Source organism: Drosophila sulfurigaster, chromosome 2L, assembly GCF_023558435.1.
Source record: "Drosophila sulfurigaster albostrigata strain 15112-1811.04 chromosome 2L, ASM2355843v2, whole genome shotgun sequence".
Taxonomy (NCBI): Eukaryota; Metazoa; Arthropoda; class Insecta; order Diptera; family Drosophilidae; genus Drosophila; species Drosophila sulfurigaster.
In genome coordinates, this window is record NC_084881.1 from 6,754,700 (window position 1) to 6,780,229 (window position 25,530).

General features: G+C 39.1%; 2 protein-coding genes across 5 annotated transcripts in view; both read right to left on the reverse strand.

Moving 5' to 3' along the window:
• LOC133839503 (sex-regulated protein janus-B) overlaps positions 1-25,530 on the reverse strand; it is a 188,801-nt gene that overhangs the window by 163,130 nt on the left and 141 nt on the right. The gene's annotated exons all lie outside the window — the stretch shown is intronic.
• LOC133839376 (G1/S-specific cyclin-E) lies at positions 1,116-25,416 on the reverse strand. 4 transcript variants are annotated; one of them, XM_062270886.1, is made up of 6 exons: positions 24,998-25,416; positions 16,042-16,173; positions 12,307-12,604; positions 3,133-4,457; positions 2,838-3,063; positions 1,116-2,742 (listed from the first exon to the last, which is right to left on the reverse strand). In XM_062270886.1, the coding sequence occupies exons 2-6, from the start codon at positions 16,059-16,061 to the stop codon at positions 2,461-2,463; spliced, it is 2,151 nt and encodes a 716-aa protein (XP_062126870.1). In that variant the 5' UTR covers positions 16,062-16,173; positions 24,998-25,416; the 3' UTR covers positions 1,116-2,460. The 4 variants fall into 4 exon arrangements, with proteins under 4 accessions (XP_062126870.1, XP_062126878.1, XP_062126886.1 ...); XM_062270894.1 differs by lacking the exon at positions 24,998-25,416 and adding an exon at positions 23,312-23,654; XM_062270902.1 differs by lacking the exon at positions 16,042-16,173 and having other exon boundaries at positions 24,998-25,415.

Consider the following 25,530-nt stretch of genomic DNA (forward strand, 5'->3'; position numbering starts at 1 on the left):
AAACGCGCGCCAAGTTGCTCATTTAAATGCTTGGAAATGTATATGTATATTTGCCTCTCTGACAGGCAACTTTCAAGGAACACTCTTAAAATGTGTCTAACATTTTCAAATTCCATTTAAAAAATTTGTTTGCTTTCTGTTAAGTTTACCAAATAAATTAAAATAAGTATTTTCACAAATTCACTGAATTTCTTTACACAACAGTTGTCCTTGGTAATCGAATAATTGGGGTTGAACGTGTTTGTTGTTTGTTATTGGTCATAAAACACAGGGTGACCAGTGACAAGTGGAATTTAAAAATGTGTATTAAAGGCCAAAAAAATATACTAAATCTACCACTTCCCTTGGTTATAGCTTGGTTACACTTTATTCGGTATTAAAACAAAGGCGAACTTTTTAAAAAAAGATCTTTGCTTACTTTTAGTTCTGATATTAATTTTAATTTTATATAATTTGAATACAATAGTAATGTAACATGTTGCTGAAAATGGTACACAATTAATACTGACGATGCGATTATTGACTATTCTAGGAACGTTAACATAAAAATGAGAGCTATGCAAATCGCGCGAGCTTTAGTAAATCTTCATATTATAAAATAGAACATTCATTCACATTATAATTAAAAACATCCTAAAAGTGAATCTAAAATCTGTCATTATTAATTTCAAATTATTTCCTATCATTTTATTTATATTTTACTTACCCAAACACGTTCAAATTATGGACTGTGTCTAAAGCATAATTATTCAACAAGAAAGCTTTTCGTGTCACGAAAATTATTGTGAATTTCAAGAAAGCTCTCAAAGTTTTGTAACCGTTACTTCGCACTTGCTTTTCATGAAAATTTGGCATTTTTCAGAATTTTTAACAATGATTAAAAATAAACACTGTATTAGTTTTGGTTTTGTATATACAAAAATATCAATATATATTTATTTTATTTTTTTGTTTGTTTTTTGTTGACATTAAATCATGGATAAGCGTACTTGTGAAATTATTTAAAATCAATTCATAACTTTAAAATGATTATTGCTTTAAAAACTACAAATAAAACTTAAATACGTAGAGTGCTTTTTAGTTTTTGTGTGCATTTTTTTTTTGTTTTCATTCCATTCTTAGACATATGAACACTTAATGTTTAATTTAGCTTAGGCTAAGTGAATAATTTTACTATATTGTGTTTTTTTTCTGTTTTGTTTTGTGGTTTTGTTGTGTTAAATATACATATAGAAATTGTACACTTATATAATAATATATTATATGCGTTTCAGTTTGTTTATATGTTGTGTTTGTGTGTGCTCATATATATATAGTATATATATATTTATATATACAAAATTTATTTGCTTAGCAAATTATGGCAAATTAGTCTACAATAAAATGTTGCAAATACATGTGCGTTACATTAATTAATTGTTTGTATTGTATTTGTTAATTTCATATTCATTTTTCTCAGATATTCAATTGCCATTACTCATATACATATATATCTCTTAATTACTTCTCCATGTCAGCGTTGACTTATCGTCTGTATTGTGGTTTTGTTTTTGTGTTCTGTTTGTTGATTGGTTAGTTTGTTAATTTGTTGTATAAATAAATATATGGATGAATTTGCCGCATTAAGCATTAGTCGTTTTAGTTTCTGTGCATTTGCCCTCAACTTATCAAGTAATTTTAGTTTATTAGTCAAGTGAATTGTGCTTGGCTTTAGCTCATGCATAGATTAGTTTGTTAATATTTGTCTCACGCTATGAATGATAATGTCTAAACCGATTGTACTGACGACTGACAGCGAAGTCTGTGTGTTCTGTATATATTCAATTTGCCAACAATTTGTGTGCTTTCTGCTTGAGTCTGGAGTCTATAATAAATACACTGTCCAACTTTAAGTTGGTCTGTAGCAAAAAAATTAATCTAAATGGTATTTGTTGAATTCAATTTTGTGCAATAACTATTTCTATATATATATATATATATAGTGGATATTAAAATTATATTTTGTTTGTTGGTTTGTTTTTATAAATACACATATTTAAATAGGTATTGTTTTATGTTTCCTTTTTTGTTTGTGTTTGTGTGTTGTTAATGTCGTTGTTGTTGTTGTTTGTTATACAACTAAAGTGTGCGGCGAGTTTTGAGCAAATTTCAAACTAAAAAAAACAAAACAAAAATAGCGCGCGAATATGTAAATTTCAATTAAATAGTGTTTAAGCAGTGGAATTAGGAAACTAATAACTTTTTACTTAGCATAAATAATTTATAATATTTGTATATATATATATTTATATTATTATTATTAATAGAAACACTTAGCGTTTAAAACTGTTAGGGCGGGCGTGTGTGTGTATGAGAGAGCAAGCATGCAAGAGAGACAAAGAGAGAGAGAGTCAGTGACAAGGCGGCGATAGAGCAATTGCTCATCTCCATCTAAACTAGACTGCTACATCCTTCCCTGCTCTACTGTTGCTGCTTGTGACTGGACACTCGACTACTGCTGCTTGAGCTGCTTTTGCTCGCAGCTGTGACTGCGGCTGCTGCTGTTGCCGACGCTGTGGCGGTGGCGGTAGCGGTGACTGTGGCTGCCACGACCTCATCCTCATCACCCAGATACTCATCCGGCTTGTGACTAGAGGCTGGCGGCGTTAGGAGACTCTCCGGAGCGCGCAGTGCCGTCGCCGGCGAGGCCTGAGTGCGTGCGCGCATCGCATGCAATGCGTTTTGTGCCATCAGCAGTTCATCCTAAAGAGAGCAAAAGTAAAACGATCATTTAGCATACAATTGGAACACTGATAACAACTAATTCGAGACTGAGCCTACTCGCTGATGATACTTACATACATATCCATTGTGGTGGTGTGCGTCTGAATGATGTGCGAATCATCGGTGACAATGTTGGGGCAGATGTGCGCAAGTCCAAACTTATTTGTGACCTGCTCGTTCTGTTCATTCATGTGCAGATAGGGCGCCTTCTTGGAGATGACGTGGAAGAAGGGCTCCATCCAGCGTGCACATGGATGCACTGTCTCCCAATCAAGTCCCGAGCAACGCAGAGCGGTCTCACTAAAAAAAGAAACAAGTAAACAGTCAGTTCATCTGCCTATGGCAACTGATGAGATCTGCTCAACTTACCGATCGAATGTATGACTAATGGCAGCTGCGGCCAATACCGAGTACGGATAGTTGGCCATGCCAACATCCAGGGTGCACAGATCGAGCAGTTGCGTTGTTTGCACAAACTCAAAGCCCGAGAACTGTGGATAGATGAAGGCATCATCAGCTTCTCCCGTCGCATTCGCATTCGCAGCCGCAGCCTGCTGACCAATTTGCGTCAACGAAGCAGGCGTACGATTGTTCACATTCAGTTGCATATAGACGCCCAACCAGCCAGTCACAGTCAAGGGGCAAATGTCCCAGCCAAGAGCCTGCAGCAGGATCTTCTCGTGCTGCAGGATGTCACGCTCGGTGCAGGCACCATCGGTGACATAGGCAAACTCGCAGATTTTCGGCGGATAGATTTCCTCCACTTTGGCAGCGACAAAGAGGCACGTGATGCCGATCAGCTGCAGATGCGTCTTCTGCACCTGACGCTCGCCATTCAGATAGCGATCGAGGTAATCAACGGCCAGATAAAAAGTCTCGCGATGTAGCTTATACACCTCGCACACCTCAATCAACCAGTCGAGCAATATAGCGCGCATGCGTGGCTGCAGACCAGGATGATGATCCAGCATGCTGCTGCTGCGCAAATGCGAATCCTGCTCATCGTGCAAGCACATATTCTTCCACACATCGGCCGCATTGGCCCACGACAAGGCCGGCAGCGGGCATTGACGCAACGTGTACTCCATGGCTGGCGACATGCACTTGTAATTGTTGTGGGGCGTGGCACTGTCCATCTGATTCAACTTCAGCACTGTGCGATTAGCAGCATTGCTAGGATCATGCAGTTGCTGTGTGGCGGTGGCCGGAGTGCGTTCACCATTCTGGCTGCAGCCCGTGGTCGTGGTGGTGGTTGAGGAGGCTGGCGAGGAGCTTGACGAATTGATTTGCTCATCCTCATCGTCGACATCCTCGTCGTCCTCATCGAACGAGTAATCCTCGCTGCTATCGTCCAGCACCTCTTCGTCGTCGACTTCATTCGCCTTTGACTGCTCCGCCGCATAGCGCACCACAACCGGCTGTTGCTTGTTGCCGCGATCGGGACTTGGCGGACTGTCTGGGCTGTCGGGCAGCGGACTGTGTGGCGCCTCCGACAGCTCTTCAGCTGGTGAGCTGCGTATGCTAAGCACATCCTGTGCCGCTGCTGCCGCCAGCGCCGCTGTCGCTGTCAACGGTGACGTATACACCGAGGACTGATTGCTCTGATCGCTGCCGTAAGCCGAGGCTGGCACAAAGCGAAACTGTTGGCGCTGTTGACGCTTGGCAGATGGTGGCTCAAAACCAAGTTCAGGATCCTGCAAGAACAAACATATTAATGTTATTATGTTAGTTATATTAAATTATATTACAAAAATCATTTTTATGCACGCCGATCAATCTAAATGCAAAAGAAGAAGAAGAGCAAGAAGTCAACTAGCTTTTGTCACACATCAAGTTAACTCAATATCGATACCGATACATTAAAATGACTGGAATTCCTGCAAAAACTTTATAATCGATTAACATTTGTTGAATGTTTAATCGATTATCATCTTTTCTAAATCTAAATTACTCTTCTAGTATTCTTCTAGTATTAAAATTATATAAAGTTGTATTGAATTATTATTACCATTTCGATGAATTTTCGCTTCTGTTCCAGCTTCATAATAACATGAACAACAATTTGTAGAAACTGGCCGAAACAAAGGAGCAAGAGAAACGCGTTTCAAAAGCAGCAAAAAATAACGGGGCAAAAACGTGTTTCGAATTAATTGGCAGACACTTCAAGGATGTCCCAATATAACATCAATTTATGAGGGCACGCCTGTCAAAAATGTTTTAATCCTGTCGAGAGTCGTATTGTAGATGCACCCGCACAATGAGGAAACCACACACGATATGTTTTTGTTGTCAGCTGGATGCTGGTTTCTAGCTCCAAATTCCTGTTACAGTTTCCAGTTAACAATTACAGTTATAACAATAGCACTTTTATCTTGCCGTTGAGCGTGGGATCGAGAGAGCGAGTTAAATTTTGAGATAGAGTTTGAGATTGATGTTGAGGTTTCGAGTGTGTGTGTGTGTATTGCACTTTTGCTTTGTGATTTATTTAGTATAATTTAGCAGCAGTCTTTGGTTTTATCGTGATTAGTTCTTTCTTTGGTATGATAAAAGTCTTTTGTTTGCACTTAAAACATTTTAATCGCTGCTGTGCTTGATCTTTTATTTATTTTTGGCGAAATCCGGTTCTTAAATTAGGTTTTTTGCACTCGGTTTTTATATAGTCGTCAGTCTTTCTTGTGCAACTGTGCTACGATTATTTTGTACTCTTTAATTTCGCTATTATTATTGTATTATTCGTTGGCTCAGCAACAACGATTCATTTTCTTATTTTTGGTTTCTTTGCATTTCAAAATATTTGGTTTAATTTGATCTCCGCTCTGAGCTGTCGTGTACCAAACGCGTTGACTTGCGCTGTGCAACTGAGCTCATCGCCGCTCGTTCCAGATCGTCGATCCCCTGATCGTTAACTTCGTCGTCGTCGTCGTCGACGTCGTCGGTTTTGTTGTTGTCGCTGTCGTTATCCTGCTCAGCGATGCAGTGGAAAATAGGGGTTGCTTTTGCTCGCATAGCAATGCAACGGTGAAACAGGATCGACCTCTCTTTCTATCTCTATCTCTCTCATTATCTCCTTCTCGCTTGCACTCGGATTCGATTTCTTAAGACGCCCGTTTGTTGTTTTTTGCATTGCAGTTTGCGTCTGCCAGTTTATCAGCCAACAAATCCCTCTGACGGCTGTTGCCGCTGCCGTTGCCGCTGATCCTTTTTACAATTATTTTTGTCAACTACTCCAGGTAGACGACACGTTAAGAAAATCACTACCTACTACCCTAAACTCCCTACCATTATCGCCTTTTTGGCTCGAGCTGTCAAGCTGCAGCCTAAGATCTTGGCTACAAATATTCTTCTTCAATAAATTATCTTTTGGCAAAGGTCTTGAATGCGGTCCAGTCCACTAATGCAGCATGTGGGGTGTTGCTAAAGGCAAAATATAGAGCGGGGCTAATGGAAAGAGACCGTCAAAGAGAAGATGCAGGAAAGGAAGGACAATGGCAAGAAAACACAAATACTCCATTGTTGCATTGCCAAAAAAAAAAAAGTCAAAGAAATTGCGGAATGAATTCGCAATAAATAATATAAGGCAGAGCAGGTCATAGATTTTCAAATAATATGATATGAACTGAAACTCGGAAGACATTTTTAATATAGCAAAGAAAACACAAAGATTCCCATAAAATTCACAGAAATTGGAAAAAATAGTAGATATAAGATCAAACTTATAAAAGAGCTCCATAAATTCAACAATTATATAAATATTTTTACACTCAATCCACAAAATAATAAAAATCATTTAAGTAAAAATTCTTCCTTTTTTACATTTCTGAAATACTTTTTAAACGACTAACAATTACTTTGCTTATGGACATGAAATGGAACCTCGACTGAAGCTCAGTGAAGCGTTACAAGACTTTGGGTTGAATGCAACCCCCCAAAGAAAGAAGCTGTCAATCTCGCACATCATAAAAGCTTAACAATCCCTGCCGGGCGAAGGCTCATTAAAGATTTTCACATAATTTGTAGGAAAATAAGCTGCATGAAAATGAGGGAAATAACGTAAATTTTTATGATATTTATGTGACAGATTTAATTGTTTGAGTAGGTTTTTGCCAAAACTGCACCCTAAATGAGAGATTGAGAGTAAGAGCAGAGAAGAAGGAAGAAATATAATGTGTTTACCTGGTGAATAGGCAGAGAGAAGAAGAAGCGCATGACAAATTTAATTTCTTATTCTTGGCATAAAATGTTACCCTTACCCTAAAGGCAAATGGAAATAGAAATGGAAATGGAAATGGACACATGTCATGGAATGTAATGTAATTAAAATCAAAGCGTGCAATGGCATAAGTTACACAACCATATCTTTGACTGGTCAACATCTGTCGTTAGGTCTGCTCTGTGTCTGGTCAAGCGTAGCGTAAGATTTACGAATTTCTTGGCAAATAAATGTGCAAGCTAATGCCGAGCATGTGAACCCGAGTGATTGCATTGATCCCCGTGGATCTTGTGTGTTGAGCTCTGCGGATTTACTGAGCGGTAAAGCAAAGTGGGCTGAGTTAGTGAGAGGGTTGCTGCTCAAGTTTAACAAGGGTTAAACTGGGTTGCCCTCTTTTAGCATTTGTCTCAAGATTTGAATTTCTCTCGCCAGCAAAAATATAATTATGCACTCAACTGAACTGCAGCAGGCAGCTGCTCTCGATCTCAATCCCTGCTTAGAGAACTTTTACTTGGAACCTACGAGGACACCCAAAACATCACTCGAAATATCGCCAGGAGTTCGTTTTAGAAAAAAAAGCATCAGCATTAACAACAACAGCGGCAGATGATGCAATCGACAATTGTCCCCGACAACGTCAACCTCATGGTTGTCCTCATCGTCATCCTCATTCTTAGCACTCTGTTGTCCATTGTATTGTGCACTCCAACCAATATACCCTAAAGTCCTAGTGCGCTTATGTGTCGTAATCTTTCGTCTGCCGTCGCCGCTTCGATCGCCCTGTAAATACCGAAACACCTTTCCTTTTTTCTTCTTCTTCTCCTCCTCGCTTCTTGCGTCCCTGTCCTCGTTGTCGGACCCCGAGACGCAGGCGTCGCTTAGCGTACGCCTCGAACCTCGAACCTTGGCGTGGGTCCAGGTGTAACTTTTGTTGTTGTTACTATGTGTGTGTGTGTGTATGTGTGTAATATCGCATTGTGCTCGTAGCTCGAGTTTCTTGCATTCGCCCCCGACCAACTTCTTTCATAACATTTAATTTCGTATCGCAGTTTGATAATTGTTAATATGTTGCAATAGGCAGCTGCAACATGCAGTGGCATGAGCTAATTTCCTTAAGAAATTCCTAAGCAACTCTGAAACGAACTCATAACTTTTCTAATGATAAATGACAAGCGCGTTGACCATCTTCAGAATAAGCCAAACAGCAATATTTCTCTCTCTTTGCTGCTAATAAATGATATGCAAACATGACGTATTTCCCAAAGGACACACTGGCCGCAGGACAATAACAAACACTCATATTTCCCGACCAGCTAAGAACTGACCCTTGGTCATCAGCTCCGACAAGGGGTTAATGCTTTCCTTTTTAACATTTTCCGCGGTTGTCCAAGACATGACATTGCACATATTTTGTGTCATCATCAACTTCATTATGGAAATTCTTCCAGTGGCAATTTCCACTGTCCGAGCGGGAAAAAGAGTCGCCTCGTGTCGGATTGTCGAGTGTAATTAATCATGCAATTGGTTAGATTCCATGACAAAATGGATTAAGTAAAAGGTTCTGCGGCTTCAATTGTTGCGGTATTTACGCAAAATTGCAGCGGCATTAAAGGGACAGCTAAGCAAATGAGTTTTGAGTGTGAAACCGAATCTGACAATGGGCAATTGGGAAAGGATTTGCAATCCTTAATGATAAAATAATATGATATTTATGAAATACGAAATGAAAATAAAATATTGCTAAGTACTGAAAGTCTTAGCTTATGATTATTCAATATTTAATAATTACATATTTTCTTTTGAAGGTTTATTTGTTTGGTTTATTAACAAATAAAATATAAAGCTTCTCTATTCATTTTTAACTTTTCTTCTTTTTTATTATGCCTTAAAAATGTAGTTCCCACACTGTAGATAGACAACTTCATGTTATCATATTATAATATTATTACCCCAAGCTGGCAATTCTTTCGCACGATACACAACTGTCATTAAGCTTGTGTTTACCTATCAAGCTAAATGAAATCCTCTTAGAAAATGGAAAACACGTCAAATTACATCAATTTTTCCTTGTCTATTCCAAAATGGGATGCATGACGATGCCTGGGAATCGGCTACTAAAACAAAATGGAACTTGAAACCGAAACCGAAATCAAGTTTTCTCAATGTGTCTGGTGACTTGACAGAAATCAAGCACAAGGCTCTGCACTTGATTGCAGCCGAGATGAGCCAAGGACCGAGTCGAGAATTCCGACCCGCAGCGGTATTCAATAAATATCCCTTTTTCGATGGAAAAAAGCAGAGAAAGAGAAGACAAAGGGGCTGGTAGGTCGACTGGTAGGTTGTGCTGATTTCATGCTTACAAGATCCAAACAAAAAAACACAACGAAGCAAGCAGTCTACACATATCACGCACAAAAGGGTTACATTACACTGACAAATTGGTAAAATAATACCATAATTTTTATCCTTTTGCGTACGCTAAACAAATATTGTATAATATTTCAAGCTCAAAACAAAAAATAAAGTAAGAATGCAAACGAATCCCCAGAATAATTAAGGACGAAAACCATAACGTCCCATAAACAGATGACACACTACAGAGCATTCGTCCCTTTTGTTACTGTCGCGATAAGAAAATGATTTGCATAAAAGTTTAACGGAAATCTAATGAACAGAAGGAACTACATTTGCATATAAGGATCCGATCGGATCGTCAAGGAAAGGTGTCCCGTTTTTTAAGACCGGTAATGCAACTCAGTCAGCCAGTGAGTACATCGACTATTTTTCATTTGCTACTGCACAAATGTCGTCTCGATGAATATTTAATTAGATAGAGGAAGGAAACAGCATTGGAACGTCGCGTCGTCGCGATCCTTTCGCCAAAGGATAAGGAGTGCAACCCCGTAGTGCGCCTGCGGTGCGTTCTTGTTGTGGTTAAGGCGTCTCCTCGTACCATCAAGTATCATCATCATCGTCCCATTTCTTGATCTAGTTCCTACACGCGTTTAAGGGCGCTTCTTCTTCACGCACGACAAACCCGTCTAAGCTAACCTAACCTAACCTATAACTACAATTTCAAAAACTTCTTTGCCGCCTTAACGGACATTTTCGCCAAGGCCTTGACTTTAGGTCCTGCGCATAAAACCCACCCCTGGAGCCGTCTCTCAAGGTGTGCGAGCATGCGCAACGTACTCAAACTTTGCCGTCGCCGTTGCCGTCGTCGTCTGTCCTTTTGTCGTATTGTCCTACTGTGCATATGCTCAACATATTGCAAGAGCATTGGAATTCTTAGCCATCGGCTCTTGGGGGGCGCTGAGGCAAAACAGTTGAGCGAAATGTGGAAGGAAAATACAAAAAACAAAAAGCAAACACACAACACAGAGCAAAATGACATTTGTTTTGCAGCATTAAACTGGGGTAGAGTCGTTTGCAAAAACAACCCATAGTTGATATAGCATACATATAAAAGTGTTTCTGCAAGTTCATTGCTCGCAGCCTTCCCAGTTTTTTAAGGTTCCCTCGAAAAGTAGAAGCAAAAAAAAACAAATTAAGAAAAAAGATACACACAAGCATTTGCTTGGAAATCCTTTGCACCAACACAGCTGCCTGTCTATCACATACTCGTATAGCACAGAAGCCAGAGAGGATGTTGTCTGTGCTGGTCTTTCAGGCTTCCCATTGTGTTGCAGGCTTCCTCTGATTGCAGCTACTTGAAAACGCAGCAAGCAACGCACCAAGACGTCCACGTCCTGACTTTCGAAAATAGCGAACCGCTAAATGAGCCTTTTCATAAGTAGCATTTATTTTTGGGCTGATCTTTGCTGCATTGTGTTTGTCTTCTCGCATATGGGTTCGTTGGATGCATCTCAACGATAAATGCCCAGTAGCCAGAGATACGTGACTAACGGCTTATTTGGTCACAGCTCAAGCAACGAAAGATCAAAGAACTAAATGTAACCAGCATATTTACTCGTTAGCAAGCCAAATTGTTGTTCTTGACTCGTTTGCATAGGATTATTTCAGATAGACATCAATCATAAATCCAAGAATACATCTATTAAAGACCCTTTAGGTTGTAATTTATTTAAATGAATATTAAGAGCCAATTATATAAATATGCTTAGAATTCCTAATGAATGAAGATCGCTAATATTTGGTTGATCACGTGGATCATTGTGATCATGATCAGTATCAGTACTTTTTAACTTTTCGGCAAAAGTTAATAAATCTAAGAACACAAATTTTAGAGAATCTTCACAAGCAATTTACATCTAATTTAAATAATATGAATGAAGATCACTTTATATTACTTGGTGATCACTTAGAACGCAGATAAATTTCTAATTGTTAATGCTTCTTAAATGTTGAATACGGTACAAGCACAGTCAACGATCCTATGAATTCGTTCATTTCATTTCTGCATTATATATCAGTATTGATCACTTGATCACTTTTTAATAAATGACAATATCGCTTTTTTACGTAAGGACATTACTAGAATACTGTAAATATTCAGCTAAATTAAATACTTTAGTCAAAGCACAAATTGTAATTACATAATTGCATCTAAATGAAGAAATTTAAGATCATGAATGAATGAAATTTAAATATTGTACATGTACGTAAGAATATTAAAATGGAACATTAACCTTATCAGCAATGATGACTACTTTTGAATAATCCAATGATCACTCGTACAAAACGTACGCAATGAAGATAAGCATGGAAATTTTGATGAGTAATTGTGCAAATACAATTGTGATCAGCTGTTTGAGTTAGATGAATATTTTCCACAAGCACAATCACATTGAAGTCATAATTTCAAAGCTTATAAATAGACATATTCGAAATGGAGCTGATAGGAAATGAAGCTTATACAACTATCAAACTAAAGTGAACGTTTTTATTTGGGAAATAAAAATGTAATGAAAGTGTTTTGATCACTTTGAAAGGAAAACATTCAATCACTGGCGCTCGATTTCCTGTTTTAACGAGAAATAGACAAACATTTATGCACAAATAGATGACCTAATGCTAAAATCAAAGTCTAGCAAACAAGAAGAAAGCTGACGATTGCACTGCACTATTCATTCATGCCAAGATCGTTTGGGTCATTGACAAGGCGGATAGACTCTTGGCATTTCCTTGATAAGATTGCGCAGCTCACACTGATATCAGTCAGAGGCGCCACATTCACAGAGAGTGAGAGAGTGAACTAGATTGAGGCTAATAGTGTAACTGAGCTGAACCTCTTCACTATTCTACATTAATTGCATTCATAAACCTTATCGAAATGGGGTAAATGAAGTGGGGGACGGACGGAGCAAACTCACCTTTGATGAAGAACGACGCTTGCGTTTGTTGCTGCCAGTTGCAAATGTGGCAGAAGTTGCATTTTTTTGACTATCACATGAACACATATCCGACGTGGTGGATACACTGCTCCAAGGCCAATGATGAGTTGAGGTTGAGGATGTGGCTGCTGCTGATGCTGTTGCTGCTGCTGCTCCAGTGCTGCTGCTGCTACTGCTGCAATCGATGTTGTCGATGCTGTTGATGCTGGCGGGGGTGACTATCTGCTCTTGGGATGCATTGGCGGTGGTGCTGCGGCTGCTGCTGGTTGTGTTGGCACTGCAAGGAGAAAGCAAAACAACAACATTTTAGTACAGTTATAGAAATTTGCAGGGAAATTCAATGCCACTCAATCACGAGAAAAAAGAAATGCGCCTATAGGGGCGTACCTAAAAATACAAGATACAAGATACATAAATTCATTGAATTTTGACAGGCACCCATCGGCTACATTAACATCTAACATCCGGGAAATTGTAATCGAGAGCAGCACGTCTCACTCTTCTTTTCTCTCTCGCTGAGACCCTTCTTCAAGTTGGGAAAATTAAGCAATTTTGGCAAATTTGCATGCACATTATGCATTATGCATAATAGAAGGAAGTGTTTGCCTCCTTTTTTCCTCAGCAGATGTTTATCTCTGTTTCAAGCAGTAACGAATTTTCTTGCGGCAACAAAAAAAAACAAGTAAGAAAGCTACAGTCGAGTGTACTCGACTGTGAGATACCCGCTACCCATTTTGAATAAAGCATATTTTGCGGTATTTTCTCAAAATATACCGAATATACTGCAAAAATACTAAAAATATACCAAATGGTATATTTGGTATATCGACATAGTACCGCATTCAAAATATACCATAGCACAATATACCAGATAAAAGCAACTCAGAAGTAAGTGTTTGCCTATTTCTTTAATAACTTCGACAATTTTATCTGATCGCAACCAAATTTTCAGGAATCATAACTACTATAGTAGTTATTGTATATACTTTATTCCTCGGCAGATGTTTATCTCTGTTTCAAGCAGTAACGAATTTTCTTGCGGCAATAGTCAAAAAACAGAAGGAAGCTGCTGCACTTCAAGCAATTCGTTTCGCGAATTTTTGCAATTGGAGAAGTTTGGCAAGATGAGGATTAACCCTTGACGCAACTCGTAACTGGCAACAAAAGGTGCTATGGGGTTCTTTAAAGAAACGTCTATGTTCCCGACAAAATATATAAAAAGGGGCTGCTGCACATAAATTCAAATGCTACGACCAAGAAATCTTGTTGATGCTCCTTCGCTGTTGCTGTTTCTGTTGTTGTTGCTGCTGCTTTATCGATCCCGTTTAATGGTTTAATGAACAAGAAAAAGTAATCACGTAGTAAATTACAAGGAAATGGAATCGCTTAGAAATGAGTTATGATCGAGAGAGTCCTCGCCGATTGAACAAAAAAGAGGTCCACGAATCCTCTCGCAGACTAATGGCGCGTACGTGCTAGCGACCGCACACAAGTTTTGTTCTTTCTTTTCTCTTTTTGTCAACCTTAGGTCAGCAGAAGAAGGGTGTAGTTATAGGTTGTTGCTTGGTTAAAGGTTCAACTTCGCTGTCAACCCGAACCAAAAAATTTGTCAATTTTGCTCCCGGTGAAAGTTCATTCAATCAATTTCCTTCGTCGTTGTTATTTATATTTTTTTATTTTGCGTCTTGTGAAAGGCTCTGATGCAGCGTGGAAATTTTTGTGTTGATCTGCAGAGATCTGGGTGTGAATATCGTAGGTAGAGAAAGCGGCAGCTGTAACATCTTAAGGGACGACATTTCTTTTGGGGTAACTGTGAGATTGTCGCAAACAAATCATTGAAGGCCAATGCAATGATACGTGAAAGGTAGGAAAATTGTAAAATACGACTATGTATTGCATATTGATTAGCACTCGGAAAAATTGAAATTAATGGGAAATCTATCATATATCCGACGTCGTGGAGTTTAGGTCAAATGTAACATTCCTAAATTTGTTATTCATATCAAGTCAGCTAAGATCCTTTTGCATTCTTGATAGTCCTTATATTTAGAGTATCCCACATTTTAAAGATTTTCTTAGATTTGATAGTTACTTCGCATATTTTTAATATGATACCATATTGATAATATGAAATTCTTGTACATAATTTATATTTTAATAACGAACTGCTTAATATAGTGCAATAATTCTAATATTCTTCAAGTTTCGTTTAGAAATTTAAATAATTTTCTACATTTGAAAGTAAATTACAGTATTAACTATATTAAGATAATTATAAAGTTGGCTTTATATTATTATATATTATTTATTATTCAAGAATTTTTCTCAATTCGCTTCAATTCTAACCTAACTCTCGCTGCGCTCAAAAGTATGCAACACAATTTGCATATAACCTCAAAACCAAAATGTGCATCTTGATCAGTTGATGATTGAGAGAATTCCGTTATACTCGTAGTTGACATATTTCGCCTCGCTACATATACCAATAATTATGTCGCACACATGTTGACCACGAATTATGTCCATAAAATGGACTATCACTTAAGTGATCGCGGATGAAGTTGGAATGAGTGAGTGAGTGAGTGAGTTGACATAGTGCGAGGGTCGCAACTGACGATGCCAAATGACTGGGCAATTATGCAATTATATTGAAGCGCGCACTGTGGCCCAAGGGGGTCAATTAATTGTCCTGGCCAGGACATGACAAAAACTAAAAAGCCACAAAGTATATGGAGAGTATAACTACTTTTCATGTGCGTTATGAAAACATTATTAACATGCAACATGACAAAAAAAGCGATACAATGATGTGACAGTCTCTCAACATTCCCTCGACAGCGACTAAACACTTTTCTAATGACTTTTTCGCGCGCAATTATTTACTAATCACACGCAGGACATACGCAGGACGACCCTCGCCTATATTTGATGCATCGGAATGCGTTGTGTAAAGGAATGCGAGGCGGTTGCGCGTTGCACGTTGCGCCACTTGGTTATCAAAGGCAACTTATTTTAACACCTACAACAGCTGTTCGATTGTGCGTTGTCCTGTTTAAATTGGGAATTTCGGGAAAAGCGAATGAAAATGCATTTTAGATTATCGCACTTGGCTTCAAAGCAAAAGACTTTCCACTACTGACTGCGGGTAGTTGCCACTTGCGGGTAGTCAGCCATAACCAGTTGGTCCGTCACTTTATAATTACGGGAATGTTATTATTAGATAAACATCATAGCGACTGACTGCCTTCTCTTCTACCAGGATAGTATAGTTGTGATCCTCACTTTGGCGGTAAGGAAGTGAATGTCGTGAATTGTGTCGCCACAGGAAGTCAGTTAGAAAACAAATTGGAAGAGACAGCAACTCACAGTTGGCTTTTCAATTTTATGTGGGGTGTTAATTGGTTGGTTTGCCTAAAATTCAAGGGGAAAAGGAAGTCAAGACGTCTAATGCGAGTAGGAAATTAGACATCAAAGAGAGACAGAGAGAATATAAATAATTACCTAACTAATGGAAGATCATTTTACCAACATATTAAACTAAATAATTTATGATTTCTTAATACTTTTTTATTAATTACGATTGGGCTGTGGAAAATGGAATACAATATATTTAAATATGTTACAGGTTTTTAAAACTTAATTAAAAACTTTATATAGATCACGAAAATAAAATAATTAGAAAATAAAAATGTTAAAATAGAAAGGAATACTCACCTCTTGGCATATAAATCCATAATTGTACGGCCTTGATAAGCCGTTGAAGTTTTTAAATAATAAATTTATAATTTTTGGAATATGTTGAGCTGCTTGGTAAGCAGTGAATGTTGTGCAGATTATGTAAAGGAACTGAAATAAAATGAATGGAAATGAAAAACAAATTAGAAAAAGTAAAAAATTGTCGTAATTCTTATCTGAGCACGGACTCGTCATATGTTTTGTTTCTTCACGATTTACAGAAGTTAACGATAGAACTGGAAGGTTCTTCAAGGACCCACATAAAACCAAAGGAATAACAACATGTGGAAACTAAGGGAACTCAGCATGTGGTCGTGGTCCAAGAGCAAGAAATGGACAACGGATCAGCGAAAACCCAAAACAAATTTGTTTACGTGCACATTTTGGAAAAAAATAGAACCAAAGTAAATATTGAACAGCATTTTATGATGATGTAAAATGAACGTGCCGTAGTCGGAGATGCATATTCAAATTACATTCGGATAGAACATAGATAGGCATGGGTCAAGTATTGGATTAGACAGGTAGCCCACTGCAAAATAATTTATAGAATTTCCACGAGTCTCGATTAAGTGGCTCTTCCTGTCTTGGCCGACGTTGGCGCTGATGGTGTCAGGTGTTCTCCTTGGGAGTGGAGGCGACATTCAACGGCGCATGCGCAACGTCAACCATCAGCGGTTGCTTCTCTGTTGTCTAGTGGAGGTTTTTACAACAGGCGACGCATAATTATATCGAGCTCTAATATGGGAGATCAATGCACCTGTTGTTGTTGATGGTTGATGGCTTTTCATGTGGCTATTCGCCTTCTGTCTGCGGGCAGGTGAATGCCACAGCAGCTGTTGATACTTTGAACTCAAAGTTGAACTCAAAGTCGAACTCGCAACTCGTATCCGAACCCCTCTCTCTCTCTCTCTCTGGGCCACGTTATGCAGGCTGCTGCCCAAAAGGATTCCTTGTGTCTCTGCGTGTTTTGTATTTTTTACTTTATAGACAACATTTCGTCTTACAATTCGTTGTAGTTGCAACTTCAATTGACTTCCCCTGCGCTAATTGCTCCGCGCATTCGTATCCTGTCGCGTTTCCTTGTTTCCCTCTGTTGCTTCTCCTTTCGTTGCCTATGTTGTTGTTGGCTTTTCCTTCTCTCTTTTCCGGCCTCTGTTGCTTTGTGACATATGGGCTGGCGTTATTTTTGCCACGATTTATGTGCAGCTTTTGTCTGGCATTCACTTTGACACCTCACCAGCCTGGGATATGGATGTATGTTTGCTATAACTACCCCATTTTTTACTGCTTTTTAGTTAACGACTTTCGTTTCTCTCAATTTCTCCACCTTTTGCCGCCCATTCTTACACAATTTCCAGCCAGTTTTTCAACCATCATTTTCACACTAATTGCGGATATGCCTACTAATTAATTGCCTTCTTTTACTTTTCTTCGTTTTATGGTTACATTTTTGTTCCTTTTACTTTATTTTTTGCTTTCTCATTTTTCCCAACCCTCAAAACCGTTCCTGTTTCACTTGAAGTAAACATTTATTTGATATTTTATGAATTTGCTTGATCGTTTATAATAGAGAATTGCTTTTTAAAAAAAGATTTGCAATATATTATGTTTAATTCAAAATTCAATATTCCAACATAATAATATAATACCACTATATTATAAAGTTAGTAACTTATTTTTGGAAATCCTGCCGATTGGGATCAACTGATCAGCTATGATCCTAATGATAATTGATTGTGATTTTAAGGATGTATTAATAATAAAGGACTCGCAATGTGACGTCTTGTTTTGTTCTCAGAACTGACCAGATTAATAGCTGCAACTAACAATAATAAATGACTTACTAATTGCAATAGCTCTCTGGCCACACACGGCATCGTCTATTTGGGAGGGAGGAAGAACCTCGGACTAGACTAAGTCAAGGAGCCTTAATGAAGATTAAGTTGTGTGTAGACAGAGAGAGGAAGAGAGAGAACAGAATGCAATCTGTTCTCTAGTCGCTATCAAGTTAGCGAGAATTATGCGGCGACAGGTAAATACACACAAATATGAATACATATTGTACATGGATGCGCAGGATGAGAAGGTGGAGAAGGAGAGGGAGAAGCAGAAGCAGAAGCAGAATGAGAGAGTGGAACATGAAAGGCGCTTTCAATCTTCCCAGAGCCTAATTAGACGACGCATGAGTAAATTGTTTACCTGGAGGCCAAGGTCAACAACAATGAGATGCGAACGGATTTAACTGGAATTGTTTTCGGCAGAGGAGGAAGCAAATTTTCTTCTACTACAATTCATATTTATTTTGTGCGTGTTGTGTGTGTGTGTGTGTTTATGTGCAACACACAATTTCCCACAAGGAAATTGATAAAGATACTCGCAGCAAACGCGCAACTTGAGGCAAAAAAAAACACACAGAATGTCGAAAAATGCGCAAAATGTGAAAAGAGAGCAAGACAGAGAAAGAGAAACCCAGAGAAAGAGAGAGAGAGCGAGACATGGAGAATCGCAGAGAGCGAGAGAGAAGAGCAAAACAGGTCCCTGGTCTTTGGTCTCTGGCCCTCTTGATCCCTTGCCGAATTCCGAGACTCGTCTACAACTTCTTCTGCTTGCTTTGCTGTCTACGTCGCTGTCTCAAGTCTCTGCAATTTTTGTGCGTCCTTTTTCGGTGTGTATGCCTCGACTGTGCGTACCTGGTGTGTGTGTGTGTGTGTGAGTGTGTGTGCGAGTGTTGAATGTATTTTGAGTTGTTTGTCGTGTTGCTGCCGCCTGCTTTTGTTGTTGTGGTTGTCGGTGTCGCTGTCGCTGTCGCTGTCGTTGTTGCATGCATTTTGGGCTGCGCTTGCACAACGAGTAAGATACATTCCTGAGATACTCAAGATAAATGCATATCCATATACATGCATTCATATGGTTTATATATATGTATATATGTAGCGTGGATTGTCTGGATTGTCAATGCCAATGGCTCCTCCTCATCCTCTTCGCCATCCCTCACCACCCTGTTGCTGTCCCTGAAGCGCGACTGCAATTAGTTGCAGCTCTAAGTGCCTTGGCGCTAAAATCAGCGCAAATTTAAAAGCTTTTAGTACACGAATTTTGAAAGAAATGAGCTTTAGCTTAAGGTGATTTAAAGCTTAAACCAAGATCATAGCAAAGTATTCAATCAAATGCACTAATGAAAATCCTATTGTAAAAAGATTTTTAACTTTGAGCGTCCTTAACACTTATTATTGACATCAGAGCTTTAAGCTAAATTTAAGCCAGAAACCTGAATAATTTAATAAGTTATTGGGTTTGTTGGGAATAATTAATAAATTTGAATTGTTTTTTTGTGCTGCATATCTTTGATGTTATATCAATTTCATACTAACTTTTTAAATAATGAAAATCATATTGTGAAAATATTAACTTTAAGCTTATTATTAACATTATGAGCTTTAAGCTATATTTAAGTGTGAAGCCTAAATAAGCTTAAATAAGTTATTGGATTTGTTGAAAATAATTAATAAATTTCAATTGTTTTTATGATGTATATCTTTGATGTCATATCAATTGTATACTAACTTTTCAAACATTTGAAAGCTTATAACCTTTTTGTTTATGTACAACTCAGGCATATGTTGAGCAACATATGGCATATGGAAAACAGTTTCGTAAGCACAATGCCTAATATATGCATAGTACTCACTATCGTTGAAGCAATTAACCCAAAACTATTTCTCTCAGCGCATTCCTAACTAAATGTATCTGTATCTAGAGCTCTGCCGTCTGTCGCTGTAAACGAGAATGTAAAAGTATCTGTGGCAACTAAGTGCACACAGTGCGCCGCAGTGCGTGTGAAAGTATCAACGAGGAGACCAAAATCACGAAAATACAAAAACAAAAGGAAGAGAAGAGAAAAAGTTCGTTCTTCAATGGGCAGCCGTTCCAGGAATTGCCGGCCTTGAAGTAGCCGTTAGGCCATCCAGACTCAACGATGCGCTCAATTGATTATTTAGTTTATATTTAGCAGCGTCGTTTTAAAGGATGTGACTGCTTCAAGTGGCCGTCGCATACATATATCCATATCTATCTCTCTGTCTCTGTCTCTCTCTCTCCGTCCTCTCTCGATCCTTTGTGTGTTTGCACGAGAATAACTGGAAACTGTTTATCATTGTTGTTTCTGCTTTCGGCTGCCCTTTCGCAGCCTGCCTTTCAATGTGTTCCCCCCACTTGGTCCACATCCACAGCTAGGGCTTCTCTCTCAGCTTCGCCTTCCTCACACTTTTGCAGCGACAAAACCGTCGCCAGACAATGAAAAATGCTTTTCGATACATGAGATCGTAGTCACGTCCCTATTCAATCCCATACTATACTATATAATATTTGTGAGGCAAACCAAATAGTTTCCAGTCCTCTATTATGCATATAATTGAGAATCTTTACTTGGGAATTCTCTGTAGGCCAAAATGGGCAGGTGAAAAAAAAATCATGAAAAAATATAACAAATGAGTTTAATATGTGGAAATATTTCCTTTTGATTTTCTGCCGCATCACTTGACCAAGAGAGCATTAATAAGTGTTGAGCAAATAGCAAAACGGTGTTGCAAAGTACCTGCAGTTGAAAATGTGAGAGTAGGAGGGCAGGATATATTTCAAGGAGTTTGCAAAGGAAACCATTAGCAAGCAATTGAAATGATACAAGGTTTATGCCATGAACTGACAAAGGAATTGAATCAATTACTTTAAACTGAAGAAGTATATAAATTTAGTTACTTTTATGAAAATATGATCATGATTGTAACTAATTTAGAAATAACTTGTAAGATATTACTTGAAATAAATTAAATTTTAATGGCAGTATTTTTTGAGAAAATATACTGGATCCTGATTTTAAATACTTTTTAGTTAGGATTTTGTTTAGGGAAATTTGATTGCAATTATGATATTATATTTGGTTACAATAAGAGAATTTCTTATTATGAAATATGTTAAGCATTAAGATTTCAAATTCAAAAAATAATACCCATGATCATGAAAACATGAACGCGTAAGCGCATAAACAAAGCAATTAGACTGCAATATTGAGGGATTTTATGGCTTCAGGTTTTTCAGCGTGCTAAAAGTTTTCTAGGCCTAAAAGCCTTCACAAAAGTGAAAACCCAGTTGTAGTTCCCTGATATGCTGATCTATCTGTAAGATAGCGAAGAAAACACATGTATCTGTGTCTTACAACCTGATGACACAACCTTCGGATCGCATTGCGCCTGTCCTCCCCCCCCTACCCTTCACAAAAAGCAACATTTGTAGCCAGTTTAGCACAGGCCCCCCAATACATATGTACAACAGAATAATGCCTATATATGTATAGTGAATAACAACAAAACAGAAAAAAAACAAGTATTTTGCAAAATGAAACAACAACAACAAAAACATAAAGAAAACGTCAATTTATAAAAGCAAGACGCAAAAAGCTACAAAGCAGAAAAACAGCCACAACAAAAAATGCAAAAGAGCGCAAAATACACATACAACAAAAACAACAACAACAACAACAATAACAAAGCAAAAATGAGCGAGCGAACAAGAAAAAAAAAAGAAAGTCGCAAAAATGAACAAATTGTAGCAGGTAAATTGAAACAAGCAAAAGAAGGCAATAGCAAAAACCAACTGCTAAAACACACACATACACACATACACGCAGTCACACATACACATAAATATCAATGAACCCCAAGCAGAGGCAAAGTTAAACTCGATGCTCGGTGTGACACCGCAGCTTAGACCCCACAGCTATTCTACGCATGAGTGTGTGTGTATGTGTGTGTAACGCCTTCTCTAGCCGGCAGCTAGCTGAGCAAGCAATAGCAAAGTCACCACGTACTACCAAAAGATTTTTGCGCCACTTTTGACATAATTCAGTTGCTTGCTTTATGTCTGTCTCTACATGCGGCGCGCGCGTTTGTCTCTTACTCAGTTTTATTTATTTTCTTACTTGTTTGCGCTCTACGCTTTGCTCGCTTGCTTCGCTTTCGTCAAGTTTTCAAAAGGTTCAACTCGATGTTGTTTTAGTTTTTTTTTTTTTGCTTTGAACTTTTCACGTCGGCGCAGCGCATATCTCAAAAGCACAGCGTAGCAGCGCAGTCGGCAGCAACAGCGACTGCGACGAATGTACGTAGAATGTACTAAAAAGTTTTTGTTTGTTTTTGTTGTCGAGAATGGTGAAAGAAAAAGTGGACGCTCAAAATTGCGCTAACGTCGACAGAGTACGTTGACGACGACGTCAACAGCGACGCCTCATTCTTCTCGTTATTCTGATTGGAATAAAACGGAAGAGTGCTTTTCGTTGTGTGCGTGTGACGTGACTGAGAGAGAGAAAGAGCGACAACTGAACTGGGCAGTCGGGGAGCGCGCTCACAGATGTTCCGTGTGAGTGTGTGCCTCTGTATATGTGTGTGTGTGTCATTGGTCGTGGGGAAAAAATGGAGAGAACACATAAGTAAAGTGGCGCGAATTGGGCGTTTGGTTGGCGCATTTTTGTTTTACCGCCCAAAATCTATTCGGATGGCGGGAAAAAGTGCAATCGGGCGGGAGACGACATGAACACACACCATCATTCGATTGCGATTAGAAAGTGCCGGTTCATGTGGGTAGGCGAATTGCCAATAAGACTAATCGATTAACAGCGAAGCTGCAAATCTGCAAAACGATATTAGAGTGTAATTTGCATAGAATAGGCAACTAGGTCAACTAAACCATCACCACAATAGCAATGCCTACATTTTACATTACCAACAATCACCGTTCACTGATCTTGCAGATAACTCCTTTGCGATCCTTTAAAATGCGCGAAGTCTTATTGGAATCATATTAACGACAAACAATCCTTCCAATTTGCAACTGGACTTCCATCCGATTGCATTTCAACCGTTACTGACATTCCAATCGGAACGTAACGGACATTCCATATTGACAAACAAAACTAGGGATGGAGGGAGGCGTCAACGTGCAAAATTTCTAATAAGAACAATTTGGCAAACGTTCCTGTTTTATTTTATGGGGGCCTTGTTGTATTTGTAGCAAAAAAATGCAAAGACACGACGACACACTCGCACACTCACGCATATTGTATGAAAGAGACTCGCACACACACACACACACACTAACAGCGAAGCAGTCTCTATTCTATTCCACCTTTGTCACACGCGTAATTTTTTACACATAATATTTTTTCTTTTTTGAGCAACATTTGGGGCGTAGTTTTTACCTTTTGAAATGTTGTGTTTTATTAAGCACAATTCGAGGCTAATTTAAACACACATTGATTAGCTTGCAAAGTTGTACATTGGAAATTGGAAATTTTATTTGCACTTGAAAAAATTGTTATAACGTCGTCACACGCCGGCCACGAACTTCACCAAGCAGCAGCTGAGCAGTGAGCAGTGATCACAAGTAAAGAATGGTTGGTAAGGCAGCAAATCGGCGAGCAAGAGAGCGCCGACGACGTCGACTGCGGCAGCGCCAGAGGCAGCGACCGAAACCGAGCGACAGCTACAGCTAACAAGCAAAGTGTATATTGTGTGTGCAAGTGAAACTCGCTGAAAGCAGCGCCAAAAAAATGCAACAACCACACGGGCAACTTGTCGATGTTGTTGGTAGACCAACTGACATTTAACAAGAGCGCAAAACTGATCGGAGAGCAGCAGCACACACACATAGCTAGAGAGACCGAGGGAGAGAGATCGAGAGAGACAAACTGAGAGAGAGCGCATCTCGCGCGCGAAAAAAAAAGCCACGCAGAGAAGACGCATGCAAAGGCTGTTGAATGCGTGGGGCAGATACCTAAAAAGAAGTATTAAAATTGGAGGAGCCGGCCGCAGACCCCTCTTCTCAATGGACGCAGGAGCTGAAGGCGGTTTTATTGAATGAAGCTGCCAACGCTCCTGTTTAAAGCGCCAAACAGGCAGGCAGGCAGTTGACCTACGAGTGTGTGTGAGTCGATAAACAGCTGTTTTGTGGCGCTCGTTTAACGGGCGTTGCGCGCGCTACAGCTGTTGACGCTGCCACCTGGACAAAGAAAGATGATCCAATTGGGCCATTAGCAGATAACAAATTCAACACTTTTGAGCTTGCAAGCAGCACTGATTGCCAAGAAATTTCGAAAAATGCAGAAAAATTTAAATGTATTTTTTTTAACCCATAAGAAATGTAAATAAACACGCTGTATAAGACTAAATTGCAATAAATTTCATGAATAATTCTATTGTCCATCGAAATCTATGCACTAGAATTGCTAAGCAACAGAAAATCCACGAATTTAGGTCAATTCAATGCATGTTTACGTTGACAGACTTCATACACATCGAAATTGACAACCTGCTGGCAACGCCGCTCACACACAAACAAAACAGCCGCGACTTTGTTGTTTTGCGCGCTCGAAATGTGTCGTTTTGGCACCAACTTTGATGGCTCCGCTCGGCGATTTTCTAAATGAAACCATATTGTTGTGCATATGCAATGGAGAGGTTAAAACATGCAGAATCTAATTTGATAAAGTGTGCAAAAATCATTGGAACTTTGTGGGAGTTATGAATGATCAAAGTTGTGAATTTCCCGCGCGCGGGAAGAAAACGTCGACGTAAACCTCGACGCGCGCTCTCTGTCGCTCTCATTCTCTTCAAAGTGACAGCTGAGTGGAGAGTGCGCAATTTGTGTGCGCGAGAGAGTAAGCAGCATTGGCGACGACGTCGGCAGCGACGACTTCGGATCGACGAGAATATATTTTTTCGTAGAACACAAGGCAAGGGCAAAAAAATCAAAAAAAAAATTAACCAAAACCAAAAGCAACGGCATCGCATGTGATGGAATTGCAAAAACAAAAAATGAACGTAGCCAAAACTGGAGCCGCTAATACGGAGCTTTGAACTTGGCTAGCGGAGAATTGCGCACTCACCTGTTCCGGATGAAGACTTTTGATACCCAAGCCGTTGTCGTCGTTCCTAAAGTTGTTCTTATTGCATTGGGGGTTGCTTAGATGAGTTGTTAGGGAACTTCATGTATTGTTTTTGTTGATTGCTGCCAACGAGCCACGCGCACAGTGGAACTGCAAAGTGTCTGTCTTTTAATTCCAATGCGCTCCACGCGGATGAAAAAATAAATTGCACACGCACACACACACAAACAGACAGCAACTCTTCGCGTTAAGTATTTGTCGCCTGGTTTTGGTTATTTTTTTTCGTTTTTACCTTTGCCACACCGACAAGTCAAGGCCAAGTGCGGTCAAATTGTTGTGTGTGTGTTGGCTGCAATTAGATCCACAAATTTAGGGACACCATCAAATCCAACCTTTTTGCAGTTTCAGAAAAAATGAAGTGTGCTGCGCTGTCGTCGTGACAGCGAGAGAGAACAAGAGAGAGAGAGCGTTTGTTTTTACTCTCTTTATCGGTTATCGTTTTATAAGGAAGAGCACTGCGCTAGTGATGATCG